This window comes from Vanacampus margaritifer, chromosome 14 (assembly GCF_051991255.1).
Source record: "Vanacampus margaritifer isolate UIUO_Vmar chromosome 14, RoL_Vmar_1.0, whole genome shotgun sequence".
NCBI classification, from domain to species: Eukaryota; Metazoa; Chordata; class Actinopteri; order Syngnathiformes; family Syngnathidae; genus Vanacampus; species Vanacampus margaritifer.
The window spans coordinates 8,582,243-8,600,514 of NC_135445.1; the positions used below are offsets into that span (position 1 = coordinate 8,582,243).

At 38.3% G+C, this 18,272-nt stretch overlaps 1 protein-coding gene across 3 annotated transcripts in view; it reads left to right on the forward strand.

The window, feature by feature from the left end:
* Positions 1–18,272, forward strand: part of cntfr (ciliary neurotrophic factor receptor) — a 358,577-nt gene that overhangs the window by 260,697 nt on the left and 79,608 nt on the right. For all 3 annotated transcript variants that reach the window (XM_077586331.1, XM_077586329.1, XM_077586330.1), the window contains exon 4: positions 19–252. In XM_077586331.1, coding sequence (XP_077442457.1) covers positions 19–252 — 234 coding nt within the window. The remainder of the gene's footprint in view (positions 1–18; positions 253–18,272) is intronic.

Consider the following 18,272-nt stretch of genomic DNA (forward strand, 5'->3'; position numbering starts at 1 on the left):
GCTTTTATGTGTCTCAAGTTGCCAGGAACCAGTATGAGCGAATGGGCAGCGACGTCACCATGCAGTGCGGCTCCCTGGACAATGACGCATCGGTGTCGTGGAAGGTGAACGGGACGGACGTGAAGGCCCAGCACCGTCTCGAAGGCCCCAGACTGATACTGACCCAAGTGGACCTGGGCCACAATGGACTCTACAGCTGCTTTCAGAACCCAAATGGAGAGAGACGCGACACCATCAACCTCCGCATTGGCAGTAAGTACCCAGACAATTGTCCGCCAAATATTGCTTGCCAAACAGTCATGACTCTTTAATCATCCCGGTAGGGCACTTTGGTTATTGCTTCTGCAGAGAGTAAACAAGAGGCCAAATTGAAGTATCCATATTGTGCAATGAAAATATCATACATACAAGGAAAACATGCCGATATAGCAAAATAAATGAGAACCCCCCCCCCCCCCCCCTCCACACACACACACACATCCACCCACCACCCCCGCACATTTATGCCTACTAAATGCTTGCAATGTGAATTTGATTCCGGGTCAGCTTGATTGTTTGGAATGTACTAATTCATATCATTTTCTATGTGACCCTTTTCCTGTTTGTTTGAACAAATGTTCAAGTTTGGTCAGTTTGGTTTCGGTTGGCTCACATGGACACTTTAGGTACGCTACACCCTGATGCGATGAATGTTTCTACAGCAGCTTTGAAGCTGATGGTAGATCATAAAAGTAGATAGGTGCATGAGCTTTGCAAATAGTGTCTCGCCAGCGAATTTAACAAAGAACAAGAAACACAAATCCTCTCTCGTGTCATAAGCCCCACTACTTTTATTTTTGGGGAAACTGCACTTTTGTTCTACTCCCATTCTTTTGAGTCAAAGTAGCACACGAGAAGCTTTTTTTTGTTTTTGTCACTCCAGCCCTCAAGAATATATGTTTTTACAATACTGCCATTTACATTAAAATGTCAAACAATAAGTATTTGTGGACAAATCAACTGAGCTCATCTTCTCAATACAAGTATATGTACAAATATTGATTGAATTTCAAATAGACTACTCTATTATTTATTTATTTATTTATTTATTCATTCATTTTTGAGAGAGCTCAGTATTGTTTATTCGGTAGTCTTACCGATTCGATAACTCTATTAGATAAATGCCGTAAATGAACGTCAATGTTTGAGTAATACGATCATCCAAAAGAACACAAGCGCACGCCTTTGTTCAGATTTGAACATGGAATTAGTTTTATTAAGACAAATACAACCAGTTGGGAGATTTTAAATCAAATTTAAACATTAAGTCCCCGATGAACACTGGGATTATTAGGCAGATGCTACCTTACTAGAGGGTACACACTGATATCTGTTTAGCATCAATCATGGCACACTACTTCGTAGCACTGCCAAAAATGACAGACTTTGAGGCAGCTTAATTCATCACTTCCCTGGCACTGAATATATACACCTGAACATATTGTGCTCGTTCTATTTTTCACATTTCTAATAAAACAATAACCTCGGGACAAGGTCAAAAAGATAGTTTGCAAAAAGGCAATCTAATGCAATACAAATAGATGATGTGATGAAATTAAAGGTCAAATGTATGCACGTGGCACAATCAGCTCCATACTAAAGATGGCGAATGTTATTGTATTCCATACAGCTGTCATCTCAAAGTGCACACAGCCAAGAATGAGTCATGAATACTGTACAGGTATATGCACATGTAAAGTGTTCATGCAAATTTGTGATGAATGAGTCTGTATGGAAGTGTGACAGTTGGGTTAATCTTACTGGCAATGATGAATTACGGAATGCTGCAATAATACCGAACTGATGAGCATTTTATGTGATGGTACATCCCGTCATGAGGATGAATGATGCACGAGTGAGTGAGATGTAAGTTAGAGTGTCTTTTCACCGCTCATAATTTTGTGCATCATAATAACACTTGTATGGTCTCCAGCTCAAGTGGGCGTGTATGAAAAGGGGGGGGGAGGAAGAGAGGGATAGAGAAGAGAAAGAGAGAAGGAAGAGCAGGACAGAGAAGAGAAAGAGAGAGTAACACAGAGAAGCAAGGGAAGAGCGGGAGAGAGAAAGAAAGCAGATAGATTAAGATAGCGAGAGAGACAGAGAAGGAGGAAAAGTGAGAAAAGGAAGAGAGAAAGGAAAAAGAGAGAGAAGAGAAAGAGCAAGGGAGAGAGAGAGATAGAGGAAGAGAGAGAAAAGGAAGAGAGGGATAGAGAAGAGAAAGAGAGAGAGACAGACAAAGAGAGAGAGAGAGGGGGGAGAAGGAGAAAGAGAAGGAAGAGAGGGATGGAGAAGAGAAAGAGAGAAGGAAGTGAGGGACAGAGAAGAGAAAGAGAGTAAGTGAGAGAAGCAAGGGAAGAGCAAGAGAGAGAAAGAAAGCAGAGAGAGAAAGAGAGTGAGAGAGACAGGGGAATAGTGAGAAAAGGAAGAGAGAAAGGAAAATGAGAGCGAGAAGGGAGAAAGAGAGAGAGAGGAAGAGCAAGAAAAGGAAGAGGGGGATAGAGAAGATAAAGAGACAGGGACAGACAGAGAGAGAGAGAGAAAGACAGAGAGAGGGAGGGAGAGAGAGAGAGAGAGAAGGAAGAGGGAAGGAAAAGAGAAGGAAGAGAGGGATAGAGAAGAGAAAGATAGAAGGAAGTGAGGGACAGAGAAGAGAAAGAGAGTAAGAGAGAGAAGCAAGGGAGGAGCGAGAGAAAGAAAGCAGAGAGATTAAGGGAACGAGAGAGACAGAGGAAGAGTGAGAAAAGGAAGAGAGAAAGGAAAAAGAGAGAGTGGAAGAGCGAGAAACGGAAGAGGGGGTAGAGAAGAGAAAGAGACAGACAGACAGAGAGAGAGAGAGAGAGAGACAGAGAGAACCCTTTGCATTGTATATATAGGGTCAATTACAACCTTTACGGCAGCATTCCATTTGTATTTGTGTTTTTGTATCACCAACAAAACGTGCTACAGCTAAAAAGTGTCGCACAACTTCAGCGATGGTGACACCTCGACAGGCTACACTTGTCGTGATTACCGTCGTGGCGGTGGCGGGAGTTTATGCAGCGTTTATTGCTCACACCAGGGGCTTGTTATGTTTAACACAGTGTTATCAAGAGTATAACAAAGAACCATCTGTCTTTTTTTTCTTAAGTCTTTGCAACTTTTTTTTTTTTAAAACGCTCTTTTCCTCAAACTTACCTCAAAGCTCTTTTCTAGCTTCCGGAATGATGTCACACCCAACCAAAAAATCATGCTAAATGATCACCTTCTTGATATGTGTACAGGAAGCCGCCCCATCTGCTTTTTCGTGTTGTGTAGTGTCACAAAGACTAAATTTAGGCACATGTAAGATAGAATGTGCGAATTTTGAAGCATGTACCATTCATGTATGGCAGCAACTGTGGTCTTACTATCTCATAGGTATACTTGTGCACATAATGGTGGAGCGATAGAGTGGCAATTCATATAAAATGTCACTGTCCTGGCAATAAATATCCATTATATTTTAATAATCAAGAGGTCATAAAACAATACAGTTCCTTATTGAAATAAACCGTGCTCTTCTGTCATAACTGGGGAAATTATTACCATCCTGCCATTTTTGTGTTTTTTTCCCCCCGCCATACTTCTATTGCTGTCCTCACTGGACGTCAGCTAAGAAATTTATAGCACCATCACTTGGCTGCACCCACCCAGTTATTCAGCCTCACAGCTAACACAATATCAACCGCAGCGGGTCGTATATCCAGACACTCACCCCAGTGACCTGTCATGCAGTCAGTCGGCAGGACACACAATCTCCCTGTGCAACCGCCCGCCATTCAGTGAGCAAAGCTGTTGGGGAAGTCTGATAGTTGGCCGGGAGGACATCTGAGCAGTCAACCAGTAGTAACTTGCAGGTCAGCTGCTCATGCAATGAGGAAGTCAGTTGACCTGCCGGTTATATTGCACTAATTCAAGACAAAGTCACCTTAGCAGCACATCATCCACCAATGGGGTACTTAACTATATGTTAGGCAAGCCATTATAATTTATGTGTGGTCTTAAAAAAAAAAAAATCCTTATTTTACGACGGTGTATTAGGGCCACGTATATATATATATATATATATATATATATATATATATATATTTTTTTTTTTTAGAGGTTGGGAGCAACATTCCGAGAAAAAAAATTGATAAAGTCGCAAATTTCCAAGAAAAAACTCTTACTTTATAAAGTTGCAATTTAGCCACTTTAAAGTAGCAAATTTGCCACTTTATAAAGTGGCAAATCTTTGAGAAAAAAAAAGAAAACTTACGAGAAATATAGCACCACCACTTGGTTGCACCCACCCAGTTATTCTGCGGCCCAATACCATTACCTGGTATCGGTACTCGCCCATCCCTAGTCCATGCCTAGAAATACCAATTTTTTTCTTATTTGTTTAAATTGGGGCTGTTAACGTTAAAGTGAACTTTGGAGCTCAATTAAAACATTTTTTAATTTTTATTAACTAATTTCACTCACCTTTATATGCTTCCTTTTTTTCTTTTTTTCTTTTTTTTTTTTTTCTCAGGAAGATATTTATATGCTTCCTGTGTCAACTGACCACCACTCACTTTGCAGCCAAACTTAAGAGAAGAATCACTGGCACAAAGACAGACAAAGACTGACTTTTATGTAATTTACCTTTAAAAAGTTACTCACCAACTTATAATTGGAGATAATTAGGGCTGGTCGATATAAACGGTATATTCAATATGAGATATAAATTTAGCGGAAGGTAGAGATTTTGACTCGTCTTACCGCGGTAGCGCAGGTTGATGACATCACTGTATGGCGCATGTTGATGACGTCATCGTATCTGCGTCCCGGTCTTGCACACGGCTCGCGCTCAGCGCAACAATGGCAAAAAAAGCACCGAATCCACAGAGCCGGAGGAATTGGTTAAAAAAAAAACTGTTCTACGTCAGTTAATTGGACACGGTTCGGATTTGAAAAGTCGGACAGCGAGCAGAAACGTGTCATTTGCAAGATGTGCCGCGCGACCGTGCCTGCTAGCAAAGGTAACACGAGCAATTTGTTTCATCATCAGTTTGTGTTATATAAAAGCTAAGGCTTGTGCTGTTTACAATGGCCACTTTTGCATGCCCTTGTGATCTTCAAGTGAATTCTTGCTTTAAGCCAGTTGTACTGTTTTCATATAGAATGTCAGCAATATTTTTTGCTCGCACTATTTTGCACCAGAGAGCTGACTTTTAATTTTGATTTGAGATTTGCACAATAAATGTTGTTATCCAAAGTAAATTTATTCTTTCATTGTTTTTTTTTTTAAATCCATTTTGCAGTAAGAAAATTATTTATAAAAAAAGAAAGAAAAACACACCTAAAAAAACCCAAAAAAACTTAATTCTATACGGTTATATATACAGTTATCGTGAAGGGATGCAGTTTTTTAAAAAAAAAAGCCAAATACAAATACCATGGTTCGGATAATGGATGGATGGTTGGATGGAGTTAATTTACAGGAAAATAATAGTATCCAAAAATCAAAGAAAGCTATTTGAACAGTCTTTGAATTGAAATATGCGTTATATTTGATGATTTTACATTAAAATCAAGGAAATATCTTTTACAAGCTTCAAAGAAAATAGTAGTTAAAATAGTAGAAAATTTTAAAATTAAAATTAGGTTAGTTTTAAATAAATTCCCTTTTCAAAAACCAGACATGTTTGTACTATAATAAATGTAGTTTGCTTCAGAACAAAATGTCTTATTATGATGACAAAGACTAATTCTAGCATCACTGCTCAGGTGTCATGTTTAATCGTAGCTAAAAATCTTTTTTTCCCCCCATCAGTTAATGTGGCTTTTGTTCAGACAAGATCGCCTTTTCATTATTGCAACAAAAACTCCAACCTTAAATCCAATTTCCTCCCATTATTAAAGACCTATTAAAGCGCACTTCCACTACCCGTACACATTGGTTGCTTGTTTCCAACATTAGACGGAATGAATTGAAGGTGGATTGAGTTCCCTTGTTAAATGAATGTACATTGCCTCCCCACAGGCAATTTTCACAAAGCCACTGTCACATGCCAAATGATTTAAATTTTTGTTTCCCTGGGCACATTGTATTTGTGGGTATATCCACGCTAAGAAACACACACACATGCCCACCCAGGGGACCTGTGCTACATCGCTGGGTAATGGATTTCTCTTGTATCTTTGCAGACAGATCGCTATAGGGAGGGTGAACGCATAAAGTTCTATTTCACGTGGGACTTCTTGTTCAAACCAGGAAGTGTTTGGCCCCACATGCAAGGCTACTGCAGGAAGCACTCATCTTACATTTTAATTACTCCCCTTGCTTCACCCGCTATTCTGTCAATCACAGTAAACAGAAAATACCTGCCTGAAGGATGTACATGGCCTTGGAAATTAATGTGACTGTTTGTCATCTGAGCTTCTCTCATGGGCCTTGTTTCTTTCTTGTGACACGTTTTCATTTGAGATGACCAGGCGTGAAAAATTAATCCATTCCGTTCAGCTAAATGTAACGTCTAGCTGCCAAAAATACCTTTGCTGAATTTGAGCTACAAATGTGGAGGATGAAAGTGGGTTACTATTTATCATGCCCTTTTAAACTCGGGGTTACTACGAATGTGAAATGCAAAGTAGGTGACTCATTTGTGATTTCTTTCAATGTTACTGTCATAATGTCACTGTTTTAAACACTGGCTGATTTTAGCTTACTCTTCTTGTCCTCTTTGACCTCACCGCAGCTTTTAGCACTGCCTGTGTATAATTTCCGACTATTGGTCTGCTTAGAAGTACTTTCCTTTTCAGAAGTCTTAACAGTCAGAGTGCCACAAAGAGATGCTGGGGATCCTTTGTTTTTCATCTACAACCTTCCTCAAGGTAATATCTTGAGTCCCTTAAGTATGCATTTTCACTTCCCTGCTGATGATTCACAGCATCTCCACACACAGCCTTGATGTTGGCGCATTAGCTTTTCTTTTCCCAGTCATGACAAGATTTTTTACCGAGATTGTCCTTTGTAATTCATCAACAATGTTGTGCAAGGTAAAACCTGGGGCACTAGGAGGTATCTAGTCGGTACCTTGAAAGAGTATCGAGCAATCTTTTGCCTTGCAACAACCTCTTAGATGTTATACACCACTACAGTTTATTTCAGAGCCAAGCTAGAGTGCTGCGGATCAGTTATGTGGGGCTAAAAAAATTAATAAATAAAATAAATAGTGTCCAGAGCTGAAACCATTATTATTATTATTATTATTATTATTATTATTAAATTAAATTAAATGATACAAATGGTGGACTGGATAGTAGCATTGGCCTAATAATAATAATAAGAATAATAATAATAATAAATTTCAGGTTTCAGATTTTGTCCCTATTATTGGTGCAAAAATGTATTCATTTAGTCATAGGTATGGGACAAGAGCATAGTTTTTAAAATGGATTTAAAAGCATTTACACTTAATTGGTATGTTTTGAATATTCATTAATTTAGATTATTCACTCTGATAATAAAGGATGCCAATAAATCGGGGGACCATATTACTTATGGGTCATTGATGGATACAGATTCACCAGACCAGCACAGTTTATAAAACACATACAATGTTTATTCTTTATTGTTTTTTATTATTGTCTAAATGTGTACTATTATCTCCAATTTAGGACATGTATAATCTATCATGGAAAACTTTCTACAATGGTCGCACCACATAATACTTTCAACTTAAATCAAAGTTATGAGGCTAACAACTAGCAATCTAAACAAAACAAGCTAGCTAGCCGCAAAGGAAAATTATATCTTTTTTTTAAATGCACATTTGTTAGAAAAAATAAATACATTTCAAAATAAAAGTCTCAAAATAATTGTTTCTTTTTGGTCGCGCCACGTGATAATAAAAAAAAAATGGGCATCATCAAAAAAATGCTTTTAAGGGTGTTTTTGTGGGCGCGTATTATTCACGATTGTGTGTTATTCACCGGAATTTACGATAACATGCACAGTAGGGAACGTGTATAGATTTTAAGTGTAAACTCTGTTTTATAATAATAATAGACCACCCAGATCAATTAATATACGATGTACTCTATTTCCCATACATCCCCTCCCAATTTCCTTTTTCTTCTTACCTTTTTGTTGCGCGACAATTTTCTCGACCTCCATTTTTTTTTTTTTTTTTGCTCTACATGCAGGAAAAGTGCAGCTGACGCATCTCTTTATTGTAGCGGACAACCATAACAAATGGGAAAATGGCTCCGGTTTAAAAAGTCAATGGAAAGCCATGAGGGAAACATAAACGTTTGAAAAACAAAAAAGAAAGGTCATTGTGTGCTTTGGCCTCTTTATATGAGTTGGGTATCAGGAGTAGTGTGGCATGACAGATTGTTTTCGTTTTTCTTTTCTCAATGCTGCTGTTTCAAAGAGAGATGGTATAGCATTAAATCATTAAAGACAGGAAAGTACTTCTGCGCCGCCCGCTCATATAGATTCAATGTATCTGTTGTACACGCATTATTGTAAGAGACAGCAACGTTTTTCAGCTCCGAATCCTATTTGTTGACTATCCCTACTTCTATTCCTCTAGCCATCAAGTGTCTTCCTCATTCATCCTTCATTTTCATTGAGTACCATCTTTTTCCTCCCTATAACCGTGTTTCATTAATTTTTCTTTAAAAAAAAAATATATGTTCAATATTTTGCTGTCTACTTGTCCATTTCCCTTCAATGCCACTAAGCATTCATGTTTGCACAGAAATCACAATTTTCAAGCTTTACACTTTTGTCAAACATTAAAACCATTCAAGGGGTGAGAACGAGGACGTGAAAGGTTACGGGAATTCAAGGTTGCAAAAATTGACCTCTTAATAATAATCGTTTGGATGGAGGTTGCTAGGTACAGATGAAGGTTCAACCGCAGAGATTGACTGAATAAATAGCAGTCGGCCAAAGAGGAGCTCAGCTGAGGGAAGAGAAGGCAAACGGGAAATAGTGCAGGTATGAAGCAGGACTTGGTGTCTTTTTGTGGATTTAGCCAAAAATGTGGTAGTGGTGAAAAAAAAGCAGTCTCTGTAAAGTCGAGTTACATGTATTGCTCATATTATCCATTTTAAACATAAAGTTGCATTTTGTTGGTTTACTTGGTTTTACTCTGAATACTGTCTACTTCTAGAATAAGTGAAATATTTTTATTATTATTCTGGTCCAATTTCAGTTTTGTATGTTTTTACGCCAATTGTTTTTGCCTTTCATTTGTGTGTTTGAAGAAGGGACAGACAGTGGTAAAGCGAAAGAATGACCGAACGACACGGGAAATAAGGACCGACCAGAAAGTATTCCCTCTGGCCCCGAGTCCAGCAGAGAGGTTGGTTTTAGCTCTCTTGACGTCAATCAAGTCAAGCGGACCGATTGAGACCCACAAACATATTTCAGAGAGAGAGAAAAAAAAATGTAACGAATGAGAAAAATAAAGAGAAAGCAAAAAAAAAAGGAGATTCAAATGTCAAACGTGACGTTCCCTTCTGCTTAATGCTTCATTCCCTCAAATTCAAACTCTGAAGTTATTTAGCAAAACAAAGAAACTAAAACTGAGTAATGACGATTTGGAGAGTTTCATTTTGTTCCTGCATTTGGATGCAAAACACTTGTTTAGGTAGAAATGCAGCTCCACTTCTTAGATTAGCTTTCCCCGTGCTATTAACAGCTATATGATACCGTTAATGCTGTGTTACCAAATGTTGTGTGTTAGCAGTAATCTTTATGCAACACACACTGGCTGTAGATCATTTCTTCTGTCCAAACTACAAAACTACATTCCCTGCAAAGTAATACAAAATACAGTATGGCCTTCAAATCTTTGTCTTACTTTGACATTTACAGTGGCCCTGAAGTGCAAAACACAAAAACAAATAAACACAACAGCAAAAGAAAAAACACAAAACTAAAGACCTAAACACAACAGCAAAAAACAAACAAACGCTAAATTAAAAACATCTCATTGAATGTCTTCAGTCAAAGATCATATAAATTAGTCTGGTTCTTGCTTTGACGAAACAAAAATGCCAAAAGGTTTGAAGCCTAATATTAAATGAAACAAAAAAGAAAATAGCAGAAATAATTGTATTTTTTCCGTCCAAGAGAGTAGAAAACAAGCTTACATTGGTCTTGGTGTACATCGACCTTAACAAGCATATTGTCCATTGAAGCATCTCCATTTGTGTGCATGATCACCACATTTGCTTCTGCATATCCCTGCCCGCGTGTGTATTTGTGTGTAATGGACTAGCTCCTAACATCATTTCACGCTTCAGACTCAAACGAAAAGTTAGTATTCTATTCAGGTCATTTCTGTTTCTGTCTTTTGTTTCTTACAAATGGAGATTGTCTCTCACTGTATCCGATTTTGCTATCGGAAGTGATGGATGCATCACATGCTACATCCTTAAGATGTCTTGATATATTGTACTGCTATTACAGAATATACAGACCGTATCCAAAAGTATCATGAGGTGGCCAGAGAGATACATCAATAGAAATATACCTGCGCCTTTATTATAAGTCATTGACCGTCTGCAAATTCTACCTACATACCATGTCATGTACAATATAAATAATAAACAGTCTCTCCTTTGGTCTCTTGAGGTCTCCCTGATTTGTTGGAATTTAGATGTCTCTGGGGTTGGTGAAGGACTCTGGTTGGTGGCCTGGTGGGTGGTGTCTGGTCGGTGCTGGATTTCACTTTCCTTTCTTTTCTTTGGTCCTTCCTCGGGTCTCCTGACGGCCTCACGACTCTGGCTGGAAGTGTTCGGTTTAGGTGAACGGTATGGGATTTTTTTAATAGGTTTTAGGTGAACTAATGAATACCAACACACTCGCATGCACGCACATACACATATTCACCCACATAAAAAATATAGATTTTAAAAAGGAGAGCAATGATGATGACATGTCAAATCGGTAAAATTACCGAATGAACAATACTGAGATCTCCAGGAAAAAAAGAGAAAAAAAATCATAAACAGTCTCTCCTTTGGTCTCTTGAGGTCTCCCTGATTTGTTGGAATTTAGATGTCTCTGGGGTTGGTGAAGGACTCTGGTTGGTGGACTGGTGGGTGGTGTCTGGTCGGTGCTGGATTTCACTTTCCTTTCTTTTCTTTGGTCCTTCCTTGGGTCTCCTGACGGCCTCACGACTCTGGCTGGAAGTGTTCGGCTTAGGTGAACGGTATGGGATTTTTTAATAGGTTTTAGGTGAACTAATGAATACCAACACACTCGCATGCACGCACATACACATACTCACCCACATTAAAAATATATATTTTAAAAAGGAGAGCAATGATGATGACATGTCAAATCGGTAAAATTACCGAATGAACAATACTGAGATCTCCAGGAAAAAAAGAGAAAAAAAAATCCTAAACAGTTTGAGAATATTTGGTATGATACAGTCATTTGGTTTTCTGTGTCTGTCCATTTCTAGTTCCGTATTATTCCCTTTTAGCTCCACAGTGATGGTGCATCATTTGGAGCAATTTAGGGTTCAGCATCTTCCTTGAGGATACTTGAGAGTCCAACCAAAAACATTCCAATTGCCACACGGCCACTCTAAGAGTGTCTCTGATAAATAAAGAATATCTTTCTGTAACAGCCTAGTAGCTTGAGCAATTCTGTCCACTCGGAGAAGTCTCAATTACACCGGCTTGTTGGTGCACTCTCTGGGGACCAGGCAGCTGTGAGTCTGGACTGTGACTAAATGGGATGTTCCCAAAGGGTAGGAGCACTCACAGAACACGGAACAGCATGGGAACAGACAGGAAGAGAAAGAGGTAATGGCAGGAAGAGAGCAACATAGAAGTAGAGGAGGGAGTCTACCAAGACATCTGCAGTTTAATTATGTATTTACAAGACCGTGAATTTCAGGGTCTCACTCAGCTAATCTTAAATTGAACCATTAGTTTTTGGCACTCATTGTTATTGCAATCGCAAAAAAACAGACCGAAATTTGCAAATGGAATGCATCATGTGAAAGAAAAACCTGAAGGGAGAGGGAAGTCGAAACTTCACTTGGGTGCAGGATAAATAAATACGGACTCCTGGATAATCAGACAAACAAACGCGCTGTCCCGCACGTACCCGCAGTCGTACCCACAGACGCACACATGTTGCGGCAGGCAGATGAAAGCGGACCCACACAAACATAGCTCCCGTGTCCAAATGAGCGCTGCTTGTTGTGGAAAAACATAGAGATGTTGGTCTTGGCTGGGCAAGAATGTGGGTTGTGTGTTTTGGTGTGCACACACTCTTTTTGACATTATATATATATATATATATATATATATATATATATATATATATATATATATATATATATATATATATATATATATATATTTGTGCTGTCAAAGTTAAAGCTTAACTCCAGAGTTAACTACAGAGTGAAAGCTTTAAAACATATCATTTATTTCAAGTGTTTGGGCAGGATTCTGAGAATTAAAAATGAACACTGAAAATTGTGTCCTTTTAAAAATCTTTTTCTGTGCTTACCTGAGGGGCGACACCGGTGAGCGCAATAGTGATATACATAATCAACTTCAAGTGCAGAAAAATGAATGATACAAATTTAAATAGACTTGTTGGAAATTTTACAGTGTTAATGAAGAAAGCAATTCTGTTGCGCAAAAGTCTGCCACCAATCTAGAGTGTGAAGCTTGTCACCTCAAAGTGACTGCTGAGCCGAATGTTTGAGACATTAACACCCAGGCACATGGATCAAATTCAAATGAACTGGAGATATCATTTTCATTTTGTTCCCACTGATTCTAAAGTCCTTGACCACATTGCTGTGACATATCCATCAATCAACTCTTAGAGGGCCTGTAAAATAAGATGGCTTCCTGTTCAACTCAAATCTAATTTTGGAAAATTGATCGATTAGACACTGCCAAAGCAGAACCAGGATATAGAAAACTGCTGTGAGCGTACTTTCATCTAATTTTTTTTAAGGAAGTACTAAACTTTAGAAATCAGAAGAATAAGAACCTCTAACGTCAAACACAATCCATAATCAGGAGCTCTAACGTGTTGGGATTTAAAGTCCTTTTCAGCACCATCTGACTTTATTGTACAGGTGATGTGGATATTAACTGCTCTACAAGTGTACAAAATAAGTCTTACTATAGTAAAAAAAAAAAAAAAAAAGTTAACAAATATTAATAAAAACAAAACAAAAGGTGATGGCGCTTAGAGTAAAGCTTATAGTAGAAAAAAAGTAAAGTAAATAGGAGAATTTACTAGTATTTGTATTTACAGCTTTACTATAGTCAGCAGAAACTGTATTTATTTGAATGAGTCTTTTTTTTTTTCTTACATTTCAGTTGCATATTTGTATTCATTTATAAACGTAAAAATGTGTTTTCATACATAAACATACTCCCAGGGCTCTACTTTCATGACCAGCTTAAATCTACGCAGAGGTGGGTTTGACCAGGTGTTGATATTTTCTTAAGGATATGAACACAAAAGTCTTGATGGAGACACGACACTGTTCACTTTGATAAAGACATAGCTGTGCCTACTAGTGGGATAATATACAAAATATAATGATGATAATTGGTTTCGACAATGATTCAGAAGATTTGATGACCACTGTTCACATATTGATGAGAAAAAGACGTTTGACATCTACCACATCTGTGCAGAGCTTCAGAATCTGTCTGCTTGTTGTCTGATCAAATTCCTCAAAATCACTTTAGTCTATCTGTGCCAATATATGGACGTGGTCTGAGCAGTCGTAACTATTGACCTACTTTCTACCCCCAAATTGTCACTTGGCTGGTCATAGACCGACCTGCCAGTTTGGAAAACACGCACAGCACAAAAATCAAGACATGTAGACAATTGCGCTCCGCCGCAGATGCGCCGTCTACAAAATTAGAGCCCCAAGTCTAAATCATTTAATGCTTAATGAACTATAGCTTGGACAAATTTATCTTGGTCTAAATCTCATTAGGTTTTGACGGTATCTTTGACTGTACTTAAAGATAAATAAATAAATAAATAGTTTACTTTAAAAAAAAAAAAAAAAAAAACTTTTAACACAGAGAATTATAAATAATCCATTTAATTCCCCTTGCCTGTGCTAACTGGTGTGTGTGTGTGTTTCATGAATGTGCAGGTGGCTCAGAGACAGATTTACTGAGTTCGAAAAGTTACGGGGGGAAAATTCCAGCTTTCTTTCAGCGTCTCTGGAGGGGAAAGTGCATTAATCAGAGAGGAAGATGAAATCATCAGAGCAGTGCAATAGTTGACTGAGACTCCGCACCTCTGCCCGCACCTCCGATTTCTCATTAATAGAAAGCATTTAATTTCCACTCTTTTTTTTTCCCTCCATCCGTCTTCTGCTCTGTTAAAAATTTCCCTTCGAGCCAATTTCCTCACTTACACGCTTGTATCATTACCTCACTTTTCCTTCTTTATGACAGCATTTCTCATATTTGGCTCAATCTCCCTGAAGTGTTTTGATAGGAGACTTCCTTAACATCTTGTCAGTGAAAGTGAATAAAACATATTTCATTTCAGACCCCACGTACAGTACATCACACATTTTATAATTAATGAACCTGGCACATTTCTCAGCGCCTGCTTCAAAATGAAACTTCAATAGCCAACACCTTTCGGAAAAGAAACTAATTGTGACAATCTCCATGCCATGAGTTGATGCTGTGACCACCTTCACTTTAATGGCATTAGATTCCCACACATTCTATGTATGCTCCGGCAAATATACATTCGTCAACAGTAATTGGAGATTAGGTTTAGCATATAAATTAGCTTTGACCTCAGGCTTCTTATGTGTTGTATGGTCCTCAATGGATTTCCTCTTTAATCTTAATATTTCTACTCCTCATTTTTATGTTTATTCTTTTATACCATCTTATGTGTGTACGGGGGGGGGGGGGGGGGAACTATATATATATATATATATATATATATAATTGCTGCCTGCAAAGATTATTAGGATATAATTAATCTAACTTTTGCTGTGGGCAATTGTTCCCTCTGGTGTTGTATTTTTCATGACTCAATAAAAAATTGTGTGAATGCCTTTTTGGGAAATGAAGTGGGGGAATATCAATTACATCCCGGTGTTGTATTGGTGGCGGAACACATTATTTCAACCTTTTTTCAAGGCTATTAGTAATGTGTTGAAACAAAGGATGATCTCTTTTCAAAAGCATTATGAATCTATTTGGATTTTTTGGGGGGGAAAAAATACACGACAAAAAGTTATAAATTGAAATTTGTATTATAGTGGTTCGCATAGCTGGCGTCCATGCAACCGGCTTAGGATCGATTCCTACTTAATGCACTCTCCACAATTACCATGCGCTTGATTGGCAACCAGTCTAGGGTGTAGTCAGCCTTTTTTCCTCTCCGTCAGCTGAAATACTGTAAACTCCAGCCCTTGTTGTGACTCTGAACTGGATAAAATGGACGGATGGACGATCGCTTGACTTGTCTATTCATGTCAAACTGAATGATGAAAGGGGAACATCCACCAAACCAAACAGACTCTGTCTTTTCTCCCTCCCAAAAGAATGATGTGTATTTCTATTGATGGTCACAAGAGGCTTGGCTGAGAGAGCACACACAAATGCATGAGAGGTCGATAAATGCATTGAGGTATAACTCCGATGTGCTTCGACATACTAGCACACATTTCCAGTGTGTTAGTGTACAAGCGCTCACTCTCACAGAGACCTGTGTGAGTTGAGCAAAAACATACAAATGCATTACCGTATCTGTACAAATGCACACACAGCTGGGGGTATTTCCCTCCTCCCTTAATGATGGCCATCAGGGAGTAGGGAATGGGAATTATTTATGCGTTCAGCAATTAGATAAATAATTATACCAGGGAGACATTCCCCTCTCTCAGCCAATTCCTGAAAAGAAAGTGGTGCACATTTTGAAATATTTCATTTCATAAGAGCATGTGTTATGTAAACCCACAATTGAACACACAAGCAGTCATGCTCAGTTTGACATTTAAGATATTTACAGTTTTCATTCCCCGGCGCTCGGTGAAATGGTTTGACTTTGAAATATGAGCCTTCTTTGCAAACAGTGTTCAGATGAACACTTGAACTTGAGGTTTGTTTCGTACACACTTGAGAATCAAACAATACTTCCAAGAGGCTATTGAGGTTGGATTTGTTTAGATTTCTAATTATTGTCCCTTGTGTAAAATACAGTAATGGAAAAAACAGTGGTTCACGTTCACCCGTAAAATGTGAGTGTGAGTCAACCGTGCCTTTGCTGGTTGCAACAAAGTTGTGCATTTCATTTTAACTCATCCAATCTTTTCCACACAATCAACCAAATTAATGTTTAGGAATTTTGTAAGTAACATTTTAGCAAAGTTAATTGGCATGTTGTAAAAAAAGTGATGTGGATTGTTCTTATTCTCTCTTAAGACAAAACAACTTAAGATATTATCAAACACGTTTGATATTGTCTTAAGGCCAAGACGAGGAAAAGATAGAATTAGTGGAGATTAAAAATCAGAGGTGTGTATTTTACAAAAATTTGCTGGTCCGTCATTCGTCAGCGCCCTGGGTACCCTTCCATTAATGTTGCTCCGCCCCCTTTTTTTTTTTTAAAGCCGAATCAAACTGAAATCAGCAGTCCATCATTTTATTTTAACCACGCTTCAATCACACTAACAGACACAGGTGGATATTTCATCAGTACTGCTTGACAATCCGTCAGTCTGTCATTCGGCAATCGTCAACAAAACGGGCGTTCACCAGTGAAGAACTGATGATTATACTAACGAACAAAAACCCACTGCTGGCAGTGCTTAGTCCATCTTTTTTTTTTTTTTATTCTCGTCATTCGTCAGAAAAGCGGGCATTCGTCAGTGAAAAAATGATCACCTCTGTTAAAAGCAATCAAACAATAGAGCAAATCTTACCTTAAAAGAACACCGCCTTGGACTGTTAAGTGAAAAAAAAGTAACAAAGAGTTCTAAGGTGGACAGATTTGAACCATTCTTACCAACAGACTTCAGTCTTGTTCCTCTCTCGTCTAGTATCGGCTTCAAACAGCACGTGTACAACGAGGGCATAAAACTCTACAACTCCGGTATGCTTAATATCAATGCAGATGGAGTTATTGTGTATTTTAAGTGGAATTGAATTGTCTTCACTGGAAAAAAAAAAAAAGAGCTAATGGGTCAAAGTGGAAGTGCTTAACATTTTTTAGAAGATCATATTCCTACCTCAGATGGTAATCCATAAACTAAATATAGGAACGGGACTCGTGAAATAAATGCCGTGGCGTTATAAGGTATCCATCTCATCACTTTGGTCATTCGAGATTACAACCTGACATTTGTCCTCACCGTCTAGATACGATGACCTCCAGGTTAATGACCAGCTATTGTCAAACACCTCGAGCATCAAATACCCTTTTGGAAAATGTATTAGAGAAGCTTATTAGATCTCGTTGCTAGTGTCATTATAGATTTCAATTCCAATGGTCTAACTTGTTTCCAGGCTCAGGATCCATTTCCTGGGAGACAATGTCTGCTGTCCACTGCAGTTTAAAGAAAAATGAATTATTCATGGGAGGCTCCTACCTGACAACAATTTATCATATCTTTTGAAATCCGTTGGATATAGGAGTCTTTCCGGTTGCTTATTATAAAATTCATAATGCAGGAAATAGGAATGTCAAGGGCATTGTCTACAGCTTTGGAAACACACCTGTGAATCAGGCTTTCATAGCACATTACTTACCCGCATGTCCTTAGAGGTGAACGGTAATACAAGCGATTGGAAGGGAATTCAGATGCAAAGCTGAGCCATTAAAGTGGGATTAATGGCCTCGTGGGTAAATGAAACATAATTTATTCGATTATATTCTGGTGTCATAGGCAAGAGGCGCTGGGGTAATGTGATGTAGGGGTGCCATTACTCTTTTGATCTTTAGCTAAATAGGCTATTTAGGCTTTGTGTGAACAATATGCTTGCATTGTTCATCAAAACGTACACTTGAACAGAGGCATGGACTAGTACTCAAGTTTCTTTGATTCTCCTTTCTCCTGTGAGCGACACTCAGAGTTGCCTGTCCGAATTGCCTGACAGAACTTTCATATTTTGAACTATAAGATTGCTACTGCCTGTTCGGGATCAACTATTGAGTTTATGTCCTCTGTTTACAATATTAGAGC